The 20,439-nt window shown below is 53.5% G+C and overlaps 1 protein-coding gene across 3 annotated transcripts in view; it reads left to right on the top strand.

Annotated features, from left to right (window-relative positions):
- PLEKHF1 (pleckstrin homology and FYVE domain containing 1) overlaps positions 1–20,439 on the top strand; it is a 39,780-nt gene that overhangs the window by 7,747 nt on the left and 11,594 nt on the right. The window contains exons 1-2 of one of the 3 annotated variants that reach the window (XM_043599133.1): positions 7,081–7,538; positions 14,824–16,471. In XM_043599133.1, coding sequence (XP_043455068.1) covers positions 14,841–15,686 — 846 coding nt within the window. In that variant the 5' untranslated portion in view covers positions 7,081–7,538; positions 14,824–14,840 and the 3' untranslated portion in view covers positions 15,687–16,471. Of the gene's footprint in view, positions 1–7,080; positions 7,539–14,823; positions 16,472–20,439 lie in introns of those variants that run through there. The other 2 variants (XM_043599135.1, XM_043599134.1) reach the window with 2 other exon arrangements.

Genomic DNA, 20,439 nt, shown 5'->3' with positions numbered 1-20,439 from the left:
GGGCAAGAGCAGACATGCAAGCACATGAACTGGAGAGAAGACCGGTGAAGGATAAAGAAGAGGTTTCCAGAAAAGGTGGGGAGAGCCTGTGGGCTACTCTGCCCTGGGACACCTGGAAAGAGAGGGAGTGGGAAGAGCTGGGTAGAGAGTGTCAAACCGCAGAGCAGTTCCAGGAGAGCGTGGGCCAGGCCAGTGGGGAATCTCTGAGCCAAGGCCGCCTGTGGGGAACTGAGTGTGTCCCCTCTAAAATTCCTATGTGGCCACCTAATCCCAGTGGGATGGGATTTGGCCCTCCGGGAGGTACACAGGCCACAAGGGCGGGGCCCTCAGGAATGGGCTTCCGGTCCTTTTGAGAAGAGGCCAGAAAGCGAGCGAGCTTTCTCTCTCTCTCGTGTGAGGACACAAGGAAAAGACCATCTACAACTTAGAAGCCTCACCAGAGGCTAACTGTGCTGGTGCCCAATCTCAGACTTCCAGCTTCCAGGAGGGTCAGAAATCAATTTTTACTGTTTAAGCTCCCCTGTCTATAACCCGTTATGTCAGCCCCAACTAAGACATTGCCCAGGGTCCCACATCTCACAGGCAGGGACCAGTACGAGCACCCTGCACACACAGACATTGGCTGGGAACAGCCCACAGGAAGTAGGGCCTTGGCATGGAAGAGTGAATTGAGAAAAGCAGTCCACCATGACCCCTCAGCATCAGATCCCACAGTGTGAGAGCTCAGTCCCGCAAGACCACCCCTCCCACTGCAGACATCAGGCACAAGTACAGGCTGTCCCCTGCACTCCTGACTGATTGGTTAGAGATCAGAGGTTTCAATGAACCCCTCCTTGGCTTCGTTTAATTTGCTATTATAAATAACATTTTTTCTAACATTCCTACACATTTACTTTGGTGGACACATGCCCTCATTTCTCTTGGATATACACTTAGGAGCAGCATTTCTAGGCCATGGGACAGCCTATGTTGAGCTCAGTAGACTCTGCCGATGGTTTTCCAAAGTGGTTATATCAATTTATACTCCCTCCAGAACACACTTGCTCTATATCTTTGCCGACACTTGACATCATCACCATATATAATTTTAGCAATTCTGGTGGGTATCAAGTTCAGATTTTAACATTCAGTGTGCTGACCAAACGGAAAGGGCCTGTGAACCTGCAGGCAGCTAGTATGAACCTTTGCACCTAAGGGCTGTTTGTGCCCTGCACAGGTACCACCCTCCCACCCCCCACACACACGTGGAAGTCAGGCTCCTCGTCTTCTTCTTTGACCACTCATGAGGAGTCCTACTTACTCCAGGGATCATTGCCCTGCACTGCTTTCCACCGTTTCACCCCATATCCACCAGTGGTAATATTCCTGAATTATTGCACGCACAGTCCATGGTGTGTACTAGGTTATGATTATGATTATCATCATCAATCACCACTATTTGGATATGCACAAATGCAAAAGGTACAAAGTCTGGAAGAAATAAAAAGATGTATAAGTGATCTGTTACTGCATAACAAATTATCTCAAAATTGGGTGGCTTGAAATAATAAACGTTTAGTATCTCATGTAGTTTCTGCGGGTCAGGAGTTGGGGAGGGGCTTCCCTGGATGGTTATGCCTCAAGGTCATTCAGAAGGTTGCAGTTAAAGTGTCATTCTAGGCTGCAGCCACCTCAGGGCTTCCCAAGGACTGGACAATCTCTCACGTGGCTGGCAAACTGGTGCTGGTGTTGGCAGGAGGGCCTCAGTCTCTCACGTCACGGCTTCTCCACATGGCTGCTTGGCCATCCTCATGACTAGGGAGAGCGAGTGATCCAAGAGAGCAAGTCACACACTGTCATTTCCACAATATCTGCTGGTTACACAGGTGCATCTTTCCAATGTGGGAGGGAACCAAACGAGGGTATAAAATGTGAGTCCCCCTCCCATGGGTCCATGCCACCCATTTGCCCTTCCAGAGGCAACCACTCTGACCAGTTTCTCGTGAATTCTGCCAGCAATAATTTTCACACACACGCAGGAGGTCTCTCTCTCTCTCTCTCTCTTTCTCTCTCTCTCACACACACACACACACACACACTTTTTTGCACCTTACTTTTTTTGCTCAACAGATCTTGGAAATTCTTCCACATCAGGACATACGGATCTGCCTTCTTCCCTTTGCCTGTGGTAAGCCCTGCCATTGTATGGATGTGCCATAATTTATTTAACTAGCCCCCTGTTGATGGATATTTGGGCCGGCCCATTATTTCCCCACCATAAGCAAAGCTGCTATGAATAAATATGAGCATATATCCTTCTGCAAACATACAATAATGTGTAAGAATAAATTTCTGGGAGTGGATCAGCTGGACAAAAGGATCTGTGCCTTTCTCAGTGTGATAGATGTTGCCACGTTGCCCACCATGCAAGTTGGATATAACGATTTGCATTCCCGGCAGCAAAGTTATGGATTTCATGAAGCTTTAAAGGGAAATGGCCAAAAATGTGGGGCATCTCAGGCAGCTCAGCAAGTAATTCAAGTGCAATATCAGCCATCCCCATCCTTTGAAGCCTTTCCTGGCTGCCCCAGCCCCACTTCTCAGCTGGAAAGCCTCCCCTGGCCCTCCCCCATACCACATGCTGGGCCTTTGTCTCTCTCTAGCTTGCAAGTTCCTTCCCTAAAATTCCCATTCTTGCCTTAAATGCAGCAGATGAAGAGTTTTTTGCCAGTCAGGCCCCAAAGGCTGACTTTTTGGTGCCAAAACTGTGCTCCAAGCTGTGTTATCCAACTACGACAGTTCTCACCTGCGATGACCTCTGTCCTCTGCACTGGGTGAACGGTTCTTGCTCCTCACGGATAGATGTTTTCACAGGTCTGCCCCCTGCTCAGCTCTGAGTCTCCCAAGGGCAAAGGCAGTGCTGTGTCCATCTCTGGCTCCACTGCTTGGCACAGTGTCCAATGACTGTTTGATGAGTGAATAAATGACCCAGAGGTAACTTTGTCAAACTAGTGCTGTCAGAGGCCTCTTGCTTTACCCTATTCTAGAAACTAGGTGTGTCTAGATCATTCTGAATGTTGTCTTTAGATGCAGCGTTTATTTTATCCACCTGAAGCATTTTTCAAGGGATTATGTTTCTCTTCTCATTTTTCTCGTTTTCGCCTTTGGCCTGGTCAGAGCCTCATGGGGACACGCAGGATGGGAAGCAGGCACAATAATGCCCCCAAACATAAGGACGTGCAGACTTGTCAAACCTGGGCAAACACACACACAGAAAGGGATAAATATTGACGCTGCAGAGGCAGGGGTGTGGGGGAGAGGAAGCCACCGCTCTTTTGTGGTTTCAAATCCAATACTTCAGCAATCCTAAATCCAGCAATCTGGAGAGATTTTCTTGTGAAATCAGTTTCCAAACCTCTCAAGATCACCTCCGTTAAAATCAATCTCCATAACCATTCAAATAGAAATCTTTCCCAAATGTCCCACATTTCCACGGCTTTGAGACTCTGCCTTGGGTGCATTATGTGTATTACTGATAAAGGAAGCAGCATGCAGAATCATGGGAATCAAACCAATTTGAAGTCGAGTTCATGACCTGCCCATTGTAAGTAGGACAACCACTGTTTCCTTTTTCTTCTTGTTTTCTCAACTTTTGGTTTTGAATATTTTCTTTTTTTTTTTTTTTAATGTTTCTTTCTTTATTTTTGAGACAGGGGGAGAGCACAAGTTGGGAGGGGCAGAGATTTTGAGAGAGAGAGAGAGAGAGAGAGAGAGAGAGAGAGTGAGAGGGAGACAAAGAACCCAAAGCAGACTCCAGGTTCCCAGCTGTCAGCCCAGAGCCCGATGTGAGGCTCAAACCCACGAACTGTGAGATTATGACCTGAGCTGAACAGATTGAGCCACCCAGGTGCCCCACTGGTTTGAATATTTTCAAACCATAAGAAGAAAGGTATGATGAACATCTGTAAGTCAGGGGTCAGCAAACTCCAATCTGTGGCCTGTTTTTGCATGACCTGTGAGCTTTTATATTTTTAAGTAGCTAAAAAGAAAATCAAAAAGAGAAGGGCACCTGCATGGCTCAGTAGCTTGAGCATCCACCTCAGCTCGGGTCATGATCTCCAGTTCTTGAGTTCGAGCCCCACATGGGCTCTCTACTCTCAGCACAGCGCCCGCTTCAGATCCTCTGTCTCCCTCTCTCTCTCTGCCCCTCTCCAGCTTGTGCTTGCTAGCACTCTCTCTCTCAAAAATAAACATTAAAAAAGTTTTTTTTAAAGAAAATCAAAAGGAGAATAATGTTTCATAACCTGATAGGACAGCAAACGTTAGGGTCCCTAGGTCAAGTTTGCCCACGGGCCTGAGCACCGTCCAGGGCTGCTCTCACTGTGCAACAGCAGAGCTGAACGGCAGCCAGGGATCCTGGCTCACAGAGACTAAAATATTTACTATTTGACTGTACAGAAAAAGCCTGCCGACCTCTGACTTAGAGGCCTTACCTGTTAATACTTAGCCCCATTTGCTTCCCTCTCTTGCTGCAACATTTCTGTTGGTCTTGATACTTTGCCCTAAATGCTTTGTGTCTGCCTCACTTTCTTAGGCTCAAAGTGGGGAATGACAGGTCCAGCCTAAGGACAGATAAGATAATATGAAGTATGAAGTATTTAGCACACAGTGCTTGGCACTTAGACAAACTTGAGAAGAAGGTCCAAGATAAATGCCTGGTGTTTTCCACTGAGGTGATTGCCGGAACTGCTAACTTGAAAATCATAAGCCTTGGCAGTTTCCTGAAAGCCTGGTTCCTGAAGTCTGGAAGCCAGCTTTCCCTCAGAAAGGGCTTCTTACCCGAGGAGCAAAAAAAGCCTCAGGGAGACCTCATTTTTTCCACAGCTTGTGGCTTGGCTGAGTCAACTTCTGCCTTTCCCTGAGTCACGAGTTTTTCCTCGTATTTGGAGGAGCACAGCCCTCCACCCAGGTCCTCTCCACCCACAGCTGGTCCCAGTTGGGAAGGGGTGGACGACTAGCTGGTCAGAGTCTGTGCCACCTCCAGGGGATTTCCCAGAGCTCCACCCAAATCCACACAATGTCAATGCTGGAAGGAAGGTCAGACCAGGAGACTGAGGCCACAGTGGGCCCTGGACCAGCACTGTGACAAGGCTAGCTGGGGTCTCCCAGCCGCAGGACCTACGGGGTGTGCCTCCTCCCTCTGGTTTTGTAGAACCAGGGAAAGGCGTCCCTTCCTGGACATGTGCTCCATGCCAGGCGCAGTGCTGGGTGCCAGGGCGCTGTCTCAAACCAGAAAGCCCTGCCTTCAAAGGCTATCCAGCTCCCTTCCCATGGCTACCTCACGCCAGGAAGGGCCTATCTTCCCCAAGAGGCCCCTCTTGCTAGGATGTGGGGGACCTGGTGCTGAAGCACCCATGGAACCTGGCCTTGAAGGTTCTGCTCGAAGTCCCCCTCCAGCACGACTACCCCCTGGCAACCAGCAGTGCATACATTTGGGATGGCATTTTCCAGTGTCTCAAAGTCCCAACTGACCTCTCTGGTTATAAGTCAGCCTCTGGTGGGTGGGCCTTGTCTCCTCCTCTGTACTGTATGGAGGCCTGGCTATACCACCAGGACTCATCAATTCAAGTGCTTATTCAACTGGAGGCACATAAATGGGTAAAGTAGGGCAAGAGGGGAACCACAGAGAGAGGTGGGGACTGTAGTGAATGGGGTCATGTGCGCAATCTAAAGGGGACAGTTCCACAGTGAGATGGGGGACCAGTGTTTTCAAATCCTCTGATTTAGAAGGTCAAAATCCTGATTTTTATATGAAATCTTTCAATAGGAAATGTTGGCAATGCATTTTATAATGTTTAAGTACGTTTATGAGGCCATAGCTTCTGTCAGATGCTCAGTAAACACTGTCCTTGCTGAGGAGGTAATAGCAGAGAAGGTGATAGAGGTGGGGATGTGGGCTCTCCAAGGCCACAATCGGTGGCCCCCTCACTTGCCTACAACCTCCACCCTCTTCTTTCTCCAGGCCTCTCCATCCCTTCTCCTCCCCTGCCTCATCCCCTTCCTTTCTTAGTCCAAGTCCTGGCCTCACTCCTCTTGGGCTTGGAGAGGCACATTCTCACCTCACAGGCTCTGCCCACACCACCCAGGAGAGCAGGTCACCAGGTCACCGCCACTCAGCTCCTGCCTCCGAGCTCCAGCCTCCAGGCAGAGGTCCACTCTGGCTCCTGCTGCTGTCTCTTGCCTCGGTCCTGGCCCGCAGATCCTGCATGGGCCTGAGCCAGCTCCTCTCCCAAGTGCCCAGGGTCTGCCCTATTTGGCAAGACAAACTGCATCTGACCCACAGACATTTACTGTGTTTCTACTAAGTGCTGAATTCTGATCTCAGCCCTGGAGACAAAGGAATGAATGAGAGGAGTATAGTCCAGCCCATGAGGCTCAGCCTAGGTGAGGGAGACCAGCCATGAACACCGTAAACAAGTGATCTAATAAGATGCCTTCGGGCTGGAGAAATACTTTACAAAGTAATAAAACTGGGTGAGGTAGTTGAGGGTGATGGAGTGGAGGCAGGAAGCTGCTCTGGGTGGCCAGGGAAGCCTCTGAGGACATGGCAGTTTGAGCTGAGACTTGAATGCCAAAAATGCAGCCATGGGAAGATCTGGAGGCAAGGGAAGCGCAAAGGCCCAGAAGTGGTCTAACAGCCTTGGCGGTGGGAACAGTCTTGGGGTTTTGAGGAACAGGAAGAAGCCAGTGTGAGATGGAAGTGCAGGGAGGGTACCAGAGGAAGTCTGAGATGGACCTCCCGGAGTGGTGAAGCTGGGAATTTCAGTCCAGGGTCCTAGAAGGCACGCGATGGCCTGGGTGGGAAGGTCCCTGCTGGAAATGTTGGAGCGGGTGGTGAGTACCTGGATCCCATTAAACTGGACTCAATCAATGTATGTTTGCAAGTTTCCACTATAAAAAAAGTTTAAAATTTAAAATAGATTAAATGCTGCTGATTTTTAATATTATGATTATTAATTTCCGGTGGCTGAGAGCAGATGACTGTGTCAGCTAGCAGCAGGGAAACCAGCCAGAGGCAGCACACGGCACAATAATTCCACCGCCTCCCTTCCTCCTCCCACTGTTCGGGGGCCCGCAGCGAAGACGCGTCCACAGCGGGATGCGAGCTGCTAGGGTGCGGAGCTGCGGTGTTGTGTTCGGCAGGGGAAACTGGTGGCAGGCGACTGGGGGATTTAGACTGGAGAACCAGCCCTGAGAGATTCCGAAAAGTAATTTCCTGCAGGTCGGGCCGATTCTAACTTGGGACACCCCGCCCGCGCACACTTCCTACGCACTTGGGCTCTGAGCTTGGGGCGTCCAGGCTCCGCCCCCGCCCGCGCGCCCGGGCTCCGATTGGCGGAATCGCGGTGGGGGGCGTGTCTGACTGGAGTGGGCTGGCCGCAGCGCAGGCCGCGGGAGGGGCAGGGGCACCCAGACCCGGAGCGGAAAGCAGCGCGGGAGAGCTGGCTCGAAGACAGGCGCTGGGCAGGGTGCAGGCGCGCGGGGACCACACGGAGGAGGTAAGTGCCCCCGGGCTGGCCGGGGCGCGCGGAGCAGGCGAGCAGTGTGCCCGCCGCCTCCAGTCTCCCCGGGCCGCCCTGTCCAGGTGGCTGCGGGGCTCTGGGCGGGAGCGCAGCCAGGGCCATCTCGGACTCTGACCCGAGCAGAGGCGCGGAGAAGGGCGCTTACTGCTGGTTGGGGGTGCTGGACGCGGGGTGGAGACTCCAGGGGCTCCAGGGAGAGAGGGGTGAGCGCAGGTAAGAGAGCTGGGCAGTCAAAGCAAGATCCCCGGGAATGCACGACGGGTGAGCGGAGGAGATCCGGAGGCGCCCCCGATCTGCCCCCTGGGCGACAGGGATCTCTGCACGCCAGTTTTCCCGTGATGGTTCTGAGAGACCTGGCCTGACGCCATCGTCGTGGTCTCACTCCTTGGTCCCGGTTTTCGGGGTCTGCACAAGTGGACCAAGACAACTGCCCCAGTGGACTGGGGAGGTGGGGATGGGGGCGGTGGCAGTGTTTTCCAAGTGGTCTAGGTCCTCTCTGGCCTCTCACTGAGGAACAATCTGAACCCCGAAGCGTTGGAATTTGTGACTTTTGGCAGGAGTTGTCAAAGGAAATGGCTGGGCTTAATCTCCCATTTCACAGAGGAAGTCACCGAGGCAGGCCCATAGAGATAGTGCCAACCTGGAATGAACTGGAATCTCTTTCCCTCTCTCTCTCCCAGAACACGGAAGAGTTAGGCAGGGGAGTGGTGTCATCAGCCCTCTTTGCAGGTGTGAAAATGAAGGTTCTAAAGGTTCCAAGGTTCAGAGTCACTCTGAAACTTAATCTCCACAGTCCAAAGAAAATATCATTTGCAATTTGAGCAAAGCTGTTATCTCACCCCAGAGGGTCAAAAGCCAGCAAGGAGGGGACGATCCTTGCTGGGGTCATTCTTGGCACACAGGTTCCACTTAGTACTGGGGTGTTCCTGGGCACATAATTTCTACTGGGGTCTGTGCTGGCCAAGCGATGACTCTAACTTCAGCCTGTGTGCCTGCACTCATCAGCCCCAAGACAGGAGGTGAGGCAGCCCAGCTGAGCTTAAGGGACCTGCCTACACCACCCCAAGGGATCCCTGGGTTGGAGCTGGAGTGTACACAGGGGATCAGGCATTTGGAGAGGAGCCCTGCGCTCTGGACTTCAGGATTTCTGGTTCTGTCTTCAGTCAACAACAACAGCCTTCGGCAGCTCAGGGTTATTTTTGGAGCTGAGCCGTTGGGCAGTAATTTTGATGATGGAGGTGATACTTTCCCCAGTGGGGCTTTTATGAGGATTAAGTGAGATAATACTTATAATGTGCTTACTGTTGTACTTGGTGAGCTGTAAGCTCTTAGTTAATGGTGCCTCTGGTTTATTTTCCTTATTACTATTTTTTTCATGGAGAAGGGCCTCGAGGAAGCACAGGACTGGACAAGGCTGAGGGGTGGCCCCCTCTGGAAGGAGAGGACATTTGGATCATGGCACTCTCCTCAGTGTACTTGGAGAAAAACTCAGACCCTCATTTTGGCCTCTGGACCTTCAGGACTGGCCTCTGCTGGTCCCTTTGACCTTACGTCTTACCTCTCTCTCCTTCCTCTACAGCCTCCATGGGTCAGATTCTTGAGCTGTTCCCAAGGCCCAGAACATTCTTTCCTTAGCCTTTGCATGACTGACTCTTTCACAGTATTAAGGTTGGTGCCAGGTTACTTCCTCACCAGACCTTGCCTCACCCCCACCCCCACCCCTGCTGTGCCAGGCAGATCCTCTGTCTTTTTCTTCATGGCACTTAGCACTCACAGTCAGAAATTACCTGTTGATTTACTTACTAGTCTGGCTGCCCCACCAGGAAGTCTGTTACTGAAGGGCCTGTCCCTAGTTCCTTGCTGTAACCTGGTGCAAAACACAGTAGGACTGTGTCTGGCACATGGTCAGACTTACAGTAAATATTTGGAAGGTGAAATCAAGTAGGTGTGGAAGCCCAATGGGCCTGGTTGGGGCTGGCGGGAAGAGGGGCTGGTGATGAATCAGCCTGGCCCTAGTCAGAAGCCAAAGGATAGTCCAAGGGCCAGTATCCTTATTCCCCCTCTCTGTGATCTTGGCCAGGTTCCTCCCTCTCTTATAAGCAGTGTCCCCAACTGTAACTCTAACAGAAGGGTGGAGCTGGTGTCCCTCCTAGGTCCTGTTTTCCAGGGTTCCCAGGGTGGGGCCCCAGACATCTCTCTCAAATCACAAAGGCTGTTTCTGAGTGGAAGAGAGGAGAGAACAAGTTCCCTCAGGATACAGCCCCGTGTCAGGTGCATCCCTGGAGGAGTTGTATTATGCATTTGACAGTATGGGGTAGTATAGATCAGGGGTCTGCAAACTTTTTCTATAAAGGGCCAAATGTAAATATTTTAGGCTTTGCAACCAGCCTCTGTTGTCATGTTCCAATGACTTTTATTTAGAAAAGCCGGCAATGGGTCAGACTTGAGGTAGGTTTGACAGACACCTCGTCCATCATGCACAGAACCCTGGCCATCCAGCAACACTTGGAGCATGGTTCCCCAGACCCCGGTGCTCACTGAGCACCTTCAGCCCAGCTCAGGTGGTGGGATCACTTGTGTTCAAGAGGGCCATCCCAGGAGCCTGGCACCCTCCCAAACCTTCCAAAAACAAACAAACAAACAAGCAAACAACAACAACAAAACCAGGTCTATTAATTTCCCTGCTGTCAGATACTGACCAACCCTCCAGGAATGTCCCCCCTCTGTCAGCACCCTGGGTGCTGGGTACCACAGCAGAGGCTGCACAGGCACTATCCCAGTGCCAGAGGCTGTCCGGAGGCAGGCTAGTCCCAAGAGGAATGGGGTCAGCTCTCCCCTCCCCTGTCCTAAAGGAGAGAGATTCACTTCTTTGGTGAGAACGGTAAAAAGAAGGATTCCCCATCTGCTTGGGTGAAGGGCTGCCATATTTACCAAGAAAAATGTCCAGGCCATGTCAAACCAGGGTGTGACATTACAGTTGTGGGAAGGGAGGGCAGATATGGAGAGAACCCCAGGAGAATGTTGTCTGCCCAGCCCCTCACCCAACCTGGGACCCACTATAGGCTCATGGAGGAGAAGGGCATGTGAGCCTTCTGGATGCTCCAGTCAGTGTGTGGGATCAGCTCAGGGCCCAAATCCCTTTCACACACACCCCCACACTTCCTGGGCCACATTTTGCTGCCAGCAGCTGAACAGGGGCCACGAGGGCCTGGAGAGGGTCTATAGATCAATGGCTGGGGACGAGCAGTATGGGAGTCTTGCATGGGGCATCCTGGTGCCCCTACAAGGGACAAGGAGACAGAGTTGTAGGCCCTCCCCTGCCTGAACCTCTCCCCTCCCTGGGTGCTGCCCTTCACTTCCTCCATGCCTCCCACCTGGGTAGTGCCAGGTCAGAGTGGGGACCTGGGCAGGCTGGCCCCTTAGAGCTCACCAAACCCCACAGAGCCAGGTGGGGGCCATCTGCTGTCTTCTGTCCTGGCACAAAGTCTGTCTGCTTCAGCTGCCAAACGTGTTAAGCCTCAGTCTGTGGTGGTAAGATTGGGTTTTCATCCAGTTCTGCCAGGCAGCCTGACACACAGGTGTGCTTGGAGGAAACAGGTAGCACTCTTTGCTCAGGGCTCCTGGCATCTCCTGTGTCCCTAGACCCTGACGCTGTGTCGTCAGGGGAGGCCCCGCCTGGTGACCCACTGCATGCGCTGCAGGCCAGAGCTCCCAGCCAGTAAGCTCAGAGCTCCTGAAGCAGACACTGTCCTGACCTCTTTTCTTTTTGAGGACCTTACATTTAGAGAAAGGAAAAGAAGCTCATCTTCCCACTTCTCAGAACTGGCTGGTATTGTGATTTTATCACATTGCTGCTGCTTTTTCTAAATAAAAGAAAGAAAATATCATAGATAAAGGTATAGTCCGACTTGATCCCCCCCATTCCTGGTCACATCCAGGTCACCCTTCCCCAGGCCACTTTCTGCTGACTTTGGTTTGGGTTTATCTTTTTTTTTTTTTTAAACCTCGACATTTTTAAGTGTACAGTTCAGTGGAATTAAGTGTATTTCCATTGTTGTGAAACATCTCCAGGATTCTTTTCATCTTGCAAAACAAACTCTACACCCATTAAATAACAACTCTGGGCAACCACTTTTCTACTTTCTGTCTCTATGAATTTTACTACTTGGAAGTGCCTCGTGTAAGTGGAGCCATGCTGTATATTTGTGACTGGCTTATTTCACTGAGCATAAATGTCTCCAAGGTTCATCCATGTTATAGCAGGATTTCCTTCCTTTCTGTGGCAGAACAGTCTTCTGTTGCACATTTTGTCCACCCATCGATGGACATTTCTACCTCTTGACTATTGTGAATACCACTTGGAGACCCTGCTTTCAGTTGTTCTGCTATACACCCAGGAATGGGATTCCTGGATCATATGGTATTTCTATTTTTAATTTCTCGAAGAACCTCAATCCTCTTTTCCTTAGTGCTCCACCAACTTATATTTCCAGCAACAGTGTGCCAGGGTTTCAACTTCTCTGCATCCTTGCCAACACTTGTTATTGCCTGGGGTTTCGGGGCTTTTTTTTTTTGAATAGAAGCCACCCTCATGAGTGTGAAGTTCCATCCTGTCCCTCTTTATTCAGAGATCTAGATCTTGAACACTTTTGAAATGCTGTGTGATGTCTGCATATATAGTGTCACACACCAGTCAGCAGGTTGCTTTTTCCACTCACCGTTTGATGTTGACCCACATAGATTGGCTGAGTCATAGTTACAGCCAACAGTATTCCCTTGTATGAGCGGACCTGGCTATTGGACCCGTTCCCCTGCTGCTGTTCCCCTGCTGCTAGACATCTCTCTTGTCTCCACTGCAGGCACTACATTCACTGCATTTGGTGGTCTCTTTCTACTGAGCTCTGAGCTCTTCCTGTGCAGCCATCATCCAGCCCATCCCAGGGTCCCAGCATGCAGCCCAAGGGCTGGAGGGTGGCCTCTGGAATTTTGCCAGGCTATCCACAGCAGGGACCCAGTAATCAGTCCTGGCAGGAGAGCCCCAGGCTGTCACCAATAATCAGCTAGGTTTGCAACACACAGCCAAGATTAGCAACCTAAAAATAGTTGTTCTTTCGTAAGGTGGTGTGGGCAGTGCTTCTCAGGATGCCTTGTGGTCTGAAGGGGGCACGTGGTATGTGACTCAGGGGGCCGAGCACCCCTCTTGTGCAGTGTGTCCGACCCCCATACGGGGCCCTGCTCTAGCTTCCCACGAGCGGTCTGACATACAGAACTGCACTGTGGTGACCCAGAAATACCACATGTGTGATCAGCTTGGCCAGAGTCATGCTGTGTGTGCCTGTACACATGGTGCTGGCAGTGACATCAGCTGTTACCTGCTTCCTCTTCAGAAGTAAGAGCTAACTCATGCACGGTGGGTGTCTGGGAGCTTCAGAAAGGTCCCTTAGTTCACTAGCGACTTACAAAACACTTAGCACTGTTCCAAGCACTGGGGATACTGTAGCAAACAAGAAAAGGCTCCTACTCTCATGCAGCTTACAACTGAGTGAGGAAAATAGAAAACACATAAGCAAGTGATAGATAGACAAGAAAATATAAAGTCCTAATAAGTCCTGTAAAAAAACAAAACAAAACAGGGTAACATCTTCGAGAAAGGGTCAGCAAACTTTTTCTGTAAAGGGCCAGAGAGTAAATATTTTAGGCCTTACGGCCTATAGTCTCTGTCACCACTAGTCATCCCTGCCTTTGCAGCATGAAAGCAGCCACAGACAATTGTAAATGAATGAGAGTGACCATGTTCCAATAAAACTTTATGTACAAAAACAGGCCATGGGCCAGACTTGGCCCTCAGGCCATAGTTTGCCAACCTTGTCCTGGGTCTGGGGAGAAGCTACCTGAGCTGGGGTTGTCAGAGACCCTTTCTGAAGGGAGATAAGAGCTGAGAGGTCTCAGGAGGGAGCCACAGGAGGGAGCCAGCATGGAAGAGCCTATCTCAGGCAGGCATGATAGCGCCTTGCTGCAGATTCAACGGGGTAGCTGTGTGGTGAGAAGCAGGCAGCCTCTGGCTCAGTGTGAGAGAGAAAAATGGTGGAGCTTGCTTATGGGCTGAATGTTGGAGGTACAGGAAAGAGGAAATTCAAGGATGAGTCCTAGATTTGGGTGAATGGTTCTGTTTATGGAAAAGAAGAAAAGCTGGAGGAAAAATCTGGGTTTGTGTTGGGCATGTTGAATTCGAGGACCTTTTCTTAGATAAGCGGGTGAGAAATCACGTGAGGAGTGGACACCCACAGCTCAGAGAGAAACCAGGACCGGAGGCTTGACCTGGGGAGTCAGTAGTGTTTGGGTGGTCTTCAAAGCCATGAGTCTGGAGGATCAGGGGAGTATGGGTAGACAGAGCACAGGGGGCCTGCATGAGACCTGGGCCACTGACATTTTGTGCTTGGCAGGGGAGGACAGAGTGGGCCTCACACTCCACGGAGGAAGGCACTGTCTCCCGGGGTACAAGCTCTGGGCCCCCTACTTACTCACAGAGCCTCACTTTCCCTCCTGTCATTGTGGGATTCTACCTCCTAGGATTGGTGTGAGGATTAAATAAGATGTTCATGCTTGACGTGCAGAAAGCACTCAGCACATGGTACCTGTGATGATGGCAGTGGTGACCACTGAGCTCACAGGCTGTGTGAGTGGGTTGCAGGTCTGTGATGGTTTGGCTTGATGGATGGGGGAGTCAGTGGTGGGTTAGGTATGCAGACCCCCATGGCCTGGCACTTGGTGTCCTGGTACATGCACCTGTGCCCTTCCACCTGGGGCAGGCCCAACGTGCCAGGTCCTCGGTGCCCCTGGAAGCCCCTGATGGGAGTTGGGGCTCAACTGGGGCGGTCAGCGCTGAGACGCGTTCTACCCTGTATCCCAAGGCTCCCCAGGGAATCGAGCCCCTACTGCCCACAGTGGTACCCTGGTGCAGCCACACGTCCCATCCCCAGCCGACTTCCTCATGCCCCTCACGGGGGAATCCCCCTTCATCTCTCCATAGCTAAGAGTTGGCTTCTGGGACACCGAGTTTGGTTGGTTGGGTGGCTGTCTAGGGCCTCTGGGTCACAGTAGGGTAATGAGTGGCTTGTCTGGCTGGGTGGGTTCAGTGAGTTGGCGGGGTGGGCAGTGTGGTCCCACCACCACTCCCCCCCCCCCCCACCTCCCGCTCCCTGCTTACCCCCGGCTGTGCCGGGCAAACTGATGCCTCCCTCACCTGCTGCTCCTCCCACAGCCAGGCTGCCAGAGAAGATGGTGGATTACCTGGCCAACACGGAGATCAACAGCCAGCGCATCGCTGCAGTCGAGAGCTGCTTCGGGGCATCCGGGCAGCCCCTGGCCCTGCCAGGCCGGGTGCTGCTGGGTGAGGGCGTGCTGACCAAGGAGTGCCGCAAGAAGGCCAAACCGCGCATCTTCTTCCTCTTCAATGACATCCTGGTGTACGGCAGCATCGTGCTCAACAAGCGCAAGTACCGCAGCCAGCACATCATTCCGCTGGAGGAGGTGACGCTGGAGCCGCTGCCCGAGACCCTGCAGGCCAAGAACCGCTGGATGATCAAGACGGCCAAGAAGTCCTTCGTGGTGTCGGCCGCCTCCACCACGGAGCGCCAGGAGTGGATCAGCCACATCGAGGAGTGCGTGCGGCGGCAGCTGCTGGCCACGGGCCGCCAGCCCAGCACGGAGCACGCGGCGCCCTGGATCCCCGACAAGGCCACGGACATCTGCATGCGCTGCACGCAGACGCGCTTCTCGGCCCTCACGCGGCGCCACCACTGCCGCAAGTGCGGCTTCGTGGTCTGTGCCGAGTGCTCCCGAGAGCGCTTCCTCCTGCCGCGCCTGTCGCCCAAGCCCCTGCGCGTCTGCAGCCTCTGCTACCGTGAGCTGGCCGCCCAGAAGCGGAAGGAGGAGGAGGAGGAGGAGGAGCAGAGCGTGGGGTCCCCCCGGCAGCCGGCCTACCTGGCCGGGGCCATCTGCGGAGCATCCAGCGGGGACGATGATGACTCTGACGAGGACAAGGAGGGCAGTGGGGACGGCGACTGGCCCAGCCACGTGGAGTTCTACGCCTCCGGCGTCTCCTGGTCGTCCTTCCACAGCTGACCCGAATCTGCAGCTGTGCGGGAGGGCCTCCCGGGTCCCTTCTGCATCCAGTCAAACTCCATTGCCCGTGCTCCTGAGAGAACAGAGTTCCCAGACTGCCCAGCAGCCCCCAGGACCCTGCCCCGTGGGTGGCAGGCGCAGTGGGAATGGCTCTTTCTCTCTCGGCCCCCAGTGCCTTTGGGCTGGACGTTGGCAGCCTTCTGCTCCACTTCAGGTAATTCTCTTTCCAGTTAGCAAACCCAAACACTTCGGCCTCTTGGGAACAAATTTATTTCTCAGCCCTATGAGCTGTAGCCCCAGATGACCCCTTGAACTAGACAACCCCGGGTACCTGTCAGGACCAGAGGGAAGGTAGGACTGGAGCGAGGTCCCCTGTTCTCTGAGGACGTGCACCACAGCACCTGGCCCTGGGACAAGCACACCCCCAGGGAAGACTGGGAGCCCTAGAAACCACGGTCTGCCCATGCACCTTGCTGAGGCCCACTGGCCTGGGTGGCTGGCCCTTGTCAGGCCAGGCATGTGGGCTCACCTTGAGCCAGGCAAGAGAGCCATGCTCCGAGTACCCACCAGGCTTGGTGCAGCCTGACTCCTGGGGTCCAGGGCAGTCTGCCCAGGCCTCTGGCCCCATCTCACCTCTGTCCAGCTGTCCAAGAGTCTGATGCCCTCAGTCCAGCCCTCCTCTCTCCCTGTGGCTGGGGAAGGCAGCATTTTCTGTTAGGACTCTTCATTGCAAGTGACAGAAACCCTACCCAGACTGATTTAACAATAAAAAGAATGTTTATGGACTTGCGTGGTCAAAAAGTTCAGGAGGATTTTGCTTCAGACATGGCTCGTGAGGGGCTGAAACCATGCTGGTGGCAAATGTCAACAATTGTGTACCACGCTGGGTGTTCCTGGGAACACTGGCAGCATAGTGGGGTCAGACATTCACACCACGTGGATTTGTTTGTTCTTGGCTGGTTCCCAAGGAAACCTCGCCATCCATCTGGGTACTCTAACCATGGCCCAGCACCTGTAGCCCTGCTCACTTGGTGTGAGTCATCTAAGTGGATGGACAGCGAGTAAACACGGAGCCACTTGTCCAGCTCTGCCTGGGCCTTCCAGGCTCAAAGCTCTCCCATGCAGCCTCCTGCCTGGCCTGCTCCTGGGGGTCGTGTCACTGAGTGGGAGAACCCCAAGTGCAGCGACTGGCCTTGCTCAGAGCGAGTGTGTTGGGACTGGAGCTTGAAGGCCAGCCTCCTGATGCCTGGCCTGCAGCTGGCCATAGGGTCATGGGTCCTTTGATGGTCTCCTGCATTTGTTTCTGCCCTGTGGCAGAAGAGGGGAAGATCACTGTCAGCTAGAAGTAGTGACTCTGGGGGAAGGAAAGCATCCCCTAGCCCTCATGGCACAGTGGGCTCTGGCCAGGATCGGAGGTCTCAACCCCATTATCTGGGCTCCAGGCCCTAGGTGAAGAATTGCCCTCTGCCAGTTCTCAAATCCTCACGTGCAAATAGAATCCTGAGGGTCTGGTTAGAATGCCACCTCTGATTTGGCAGGTCGCTGGATCCCAGGGACGGCAAGCCTCCAGTCCAGTGAGGGAGGATAGAAGAGGTAAAGTGTGAGGCACCGGGGCCTGCCTATGGCCTTTCTGTGCAGGCAGAGGGAGCAGGTGGGAGAGGGTCAGAGGTACTTCCGAGAACGTGTTGGTTTTCAAGCCCTTGGTCTTCCTGAGCCACACAAACTGGTCCAGGTTGGTTCTGCCTGGGCGGAGGGCTCAGGGCAGGACACATCACAGGATGAGAGACAACTTCCTGAAGACAGATCAGATACCCTCTCACAGCCAGGCCAGGCAGCCCCATCCCTTCACCCCAGAGCTGGTGCTGGGGCGGGGAGTGCCCAGCTCCAGCCACTGGCCTCTCCATCATAGCCGCACTCTCCTGGAGCCTCCCTTGCCTGGTAGAGGGGAGTAGAAGCAGCAGGGGCAGCATTCACTTGGACAGGAAGGATGCCTGCAATGGATCCTGGGCACTGCCAGCCTTCTCTACAGGTGCCTGACATGGGGGCACAGAGCACAAGACCCAGGCATGCAGGGCAGGTAACCAAGGTCCATGCCTTCCTCACCAGGGCTGGGCAAGTGGTGCCTTGTCCCTCAACCTGGGACCCTTAGACCTGCTCTCCTTGTACCTCCCCCCACCCAGGACTGGGAGAGGGTGGCTGCTTCCTTGAGCCCCAAGGTGTTAGGTACAGCCTGTAAGGACCCAAGGGCTCGAGTGGCCAGCAACCTTTGGAGGGCTTTCATTCATGCAGATTCATTGCTCTGTGCCATGCCAGGTGCTGAGGACACAGCTGTGAGTAACACAAGGTCCCCACTCTTAAGGTTTCTCCTCTGGCGGAGGAGACAGGCACAGAAGCTGGTGCTGTAGGTCCTAGTATGTGCTGTGATGGGACAGGGACTGAGCTATGACATAGTGGGCAGGTGGAGGGCAGCACGCCACAGAGGCAAGCTCCCTGTGATTGGTGAGAGAGTCAGCAATGCCATCTGGGGAGATGGTGTTCCAGTCAGAGGGAATGACAAGTGCAAAGGCCCTGAGGAGGAGAGGAGTCCATGTGTTCTGGATCAGCATGGCTGGATTGAGGCCAGAGAGGTGGCAGGACCAGCTCGGATGTGCCGAGAGCCACTAGAACCTTCAGCAGGGCAGCACGTCTGCTCTCGGCTTTCAAGAGCTTGCCCTGACAGCTGTGTGCAGATGGCTGAGGCAGAGAGAGGGGCTGTACAGCCCCCCAGACCCCTAGGATCCCTGAGACAAGGAACTAGGTTCCACTGAGGCTTCATCTGCCTGTGGTGGTGGGTGGCAGACAGCTGGCCTTGGCTGTCTCCATCTCTTCCTAAAGAGCTGGCCCCTCCCCTGTTCTACAAGATGTTCTGGATGACTGCAGATGGTGCATCAGGAAGCTAAATAAATGCCATGGGCTGAACTTTGCCCTGGGCCAGTGAGGTCCAGTGATGACCAGTGCCCCTGGCCACTAAAGCACAAAGGGGAATGTGTTGGGAGGAAGCAGGGCCTCTCAGAAAAGAAGATCTGGGCCCAAGAAGAGAAGGGGATGCCTCAAGAGACCCCATCTCTCACTCTTTTACGTCTGCTCCCCTCCAGAGACAACCTTGTCAGCCTGGCTTGGGTCAAGGGTCAGGCCAGGCCCTGCCTCCAGCCACCCCCGCCCCAGGCTGTTCTGAAAAGGGGCTTGCTGTCCACCAGGCTGCTGGGTTCTGCGTTCTCTCACCTGCCTCCCCAACAGGTGCGGTCCTGAAAAGCTCTGGAGTTGCCCCAAGCCAAGGCCACACAACTGACCCTCGCCCTTGGCTACCACTCCACCCCCACACATGCAGGAGGTCAGGAGTCCTCAGGCTGAATCGATGCCTCTGCTCTTCACAATGTTCCCTTTCCCCAGAATGAAGCTTGAGGTCTGGCTGCAGGACTGGGTCTGCTGGGCCTACGTCCCAGCCTTCGCTCTCTCCTGGGGCTTTGCTTACAAGGCCTGGCAAGGGCACGGGAACCAGCTGTCCTGCCAGCCAAGTTCTCCCGTCTACCGCCTGGGAATCCTTCCTCCCAGCTGCGCGTGGACTCGGAGTGCCTGCCAGAGGCTGAGCGTTCAGCCCGGGGAGGGGCCTCTCTTGCCCCTCCTCCTGGGAGATGGAGATGGGCCAGGGGAGGTTCTGAGGACCAGGCCCATGCCTATGAGGGGCACTGGAGCCCCCCACCACCTCAGCATTGCCTGAAGCGCCCTTGTGGCATCAGCCCTGACAGAAGTCGCTTCAGATGGAAAGTGGAGTCTCAGCAGTGACCTCATGGCATTTGGGGACGGACTGACAGGCAGGCCCTTTAGAGTTTGACCTGCCCCTGGGCAGGGATGCGGCGCTCCCGAAGGACTCTGAGGATACTGAGGGAGGCCTCTGCGGGCAGTAAGTCAGTGACCCCTCCCTGGAAGTTTTGACTATTGGGATTTTTAGGTGCTGAATCTTCTTAAATAGGGCCCACCTGCATGGGTTGGGCACAATTGCCAGAAGCAGGGAGTCAGGCAGGGGGTTGACAAGACCGGAGGAATCTTATCCCTCCTTGATGATGGTGGGGGCAGTGGTACTGGTGCTGGTGGTGACAGCACGTGCCACTTTCTGAGAGCCATCTCTCAGTAAGCCATCTATCAGCATCAGTCTCAGGAAGGCAGAGCCAGGTTACATAAGGCCATCCTGAGTCTGAAGGGGATGTGGCCTGAGTCCCGAGAGAAGGATAGACAAAGCCAGGAGCCAGAGCTCCCAGAACAGCTGTGTGATCAGGGAGGGCTTCCTGGAGAAGGTGGTGTTTGGTTGAGCCTCAAGGAAGTCATGACTTTATCAGAAAGGATGGTAATCTCCATTAGGACTGGAACTCTGGGTTGTTTTATTAACTGCCCTCCTGTCCCTGGCACTGAACATTTGTTGGTTAAATAAATGAATCAAGTAAGAAATGGGGTTGAAGGTGGGGCAGAAGGGATGATAATGAAATGCTCATTGAGCCTCACCTCTGGAGCCTCCACTCAAGGTGCTGGGTGAGAATTGTTGGCCCTGGCTTCTTTCTGGAGGGTTGGGGACCAGCACTTCCCCCCAAACACTGACCTTTGCCCTGTCAGTGGGGGCAGGAAGTTCCTTTCCACCCCCTTCCAGGCAGAGCTTTCTGCAGACGTGATGTTAAGACCAGTTTGCAGGGGGACATCATTCAGGCTGGCATCAGAGGATTTC

Source organism: Prionailurus bengalensis, chromosome E2, assembly GCF_016509475.1.
Source record: "Prionailurus bengalensis isolate Pbe53 chromosome E2, Fcat_Pben_1.1_paternal_pri, whole genome shotgun sequence".
NCBI lineage: Eukaryota > Metazoa > Chordata > Mammalia > Carnivora > Felidae > Prionailurus > Prionailurus bengalensis.
This window is presented reverse-complemented; position numbering and strand designations above follow the sequence as displayed.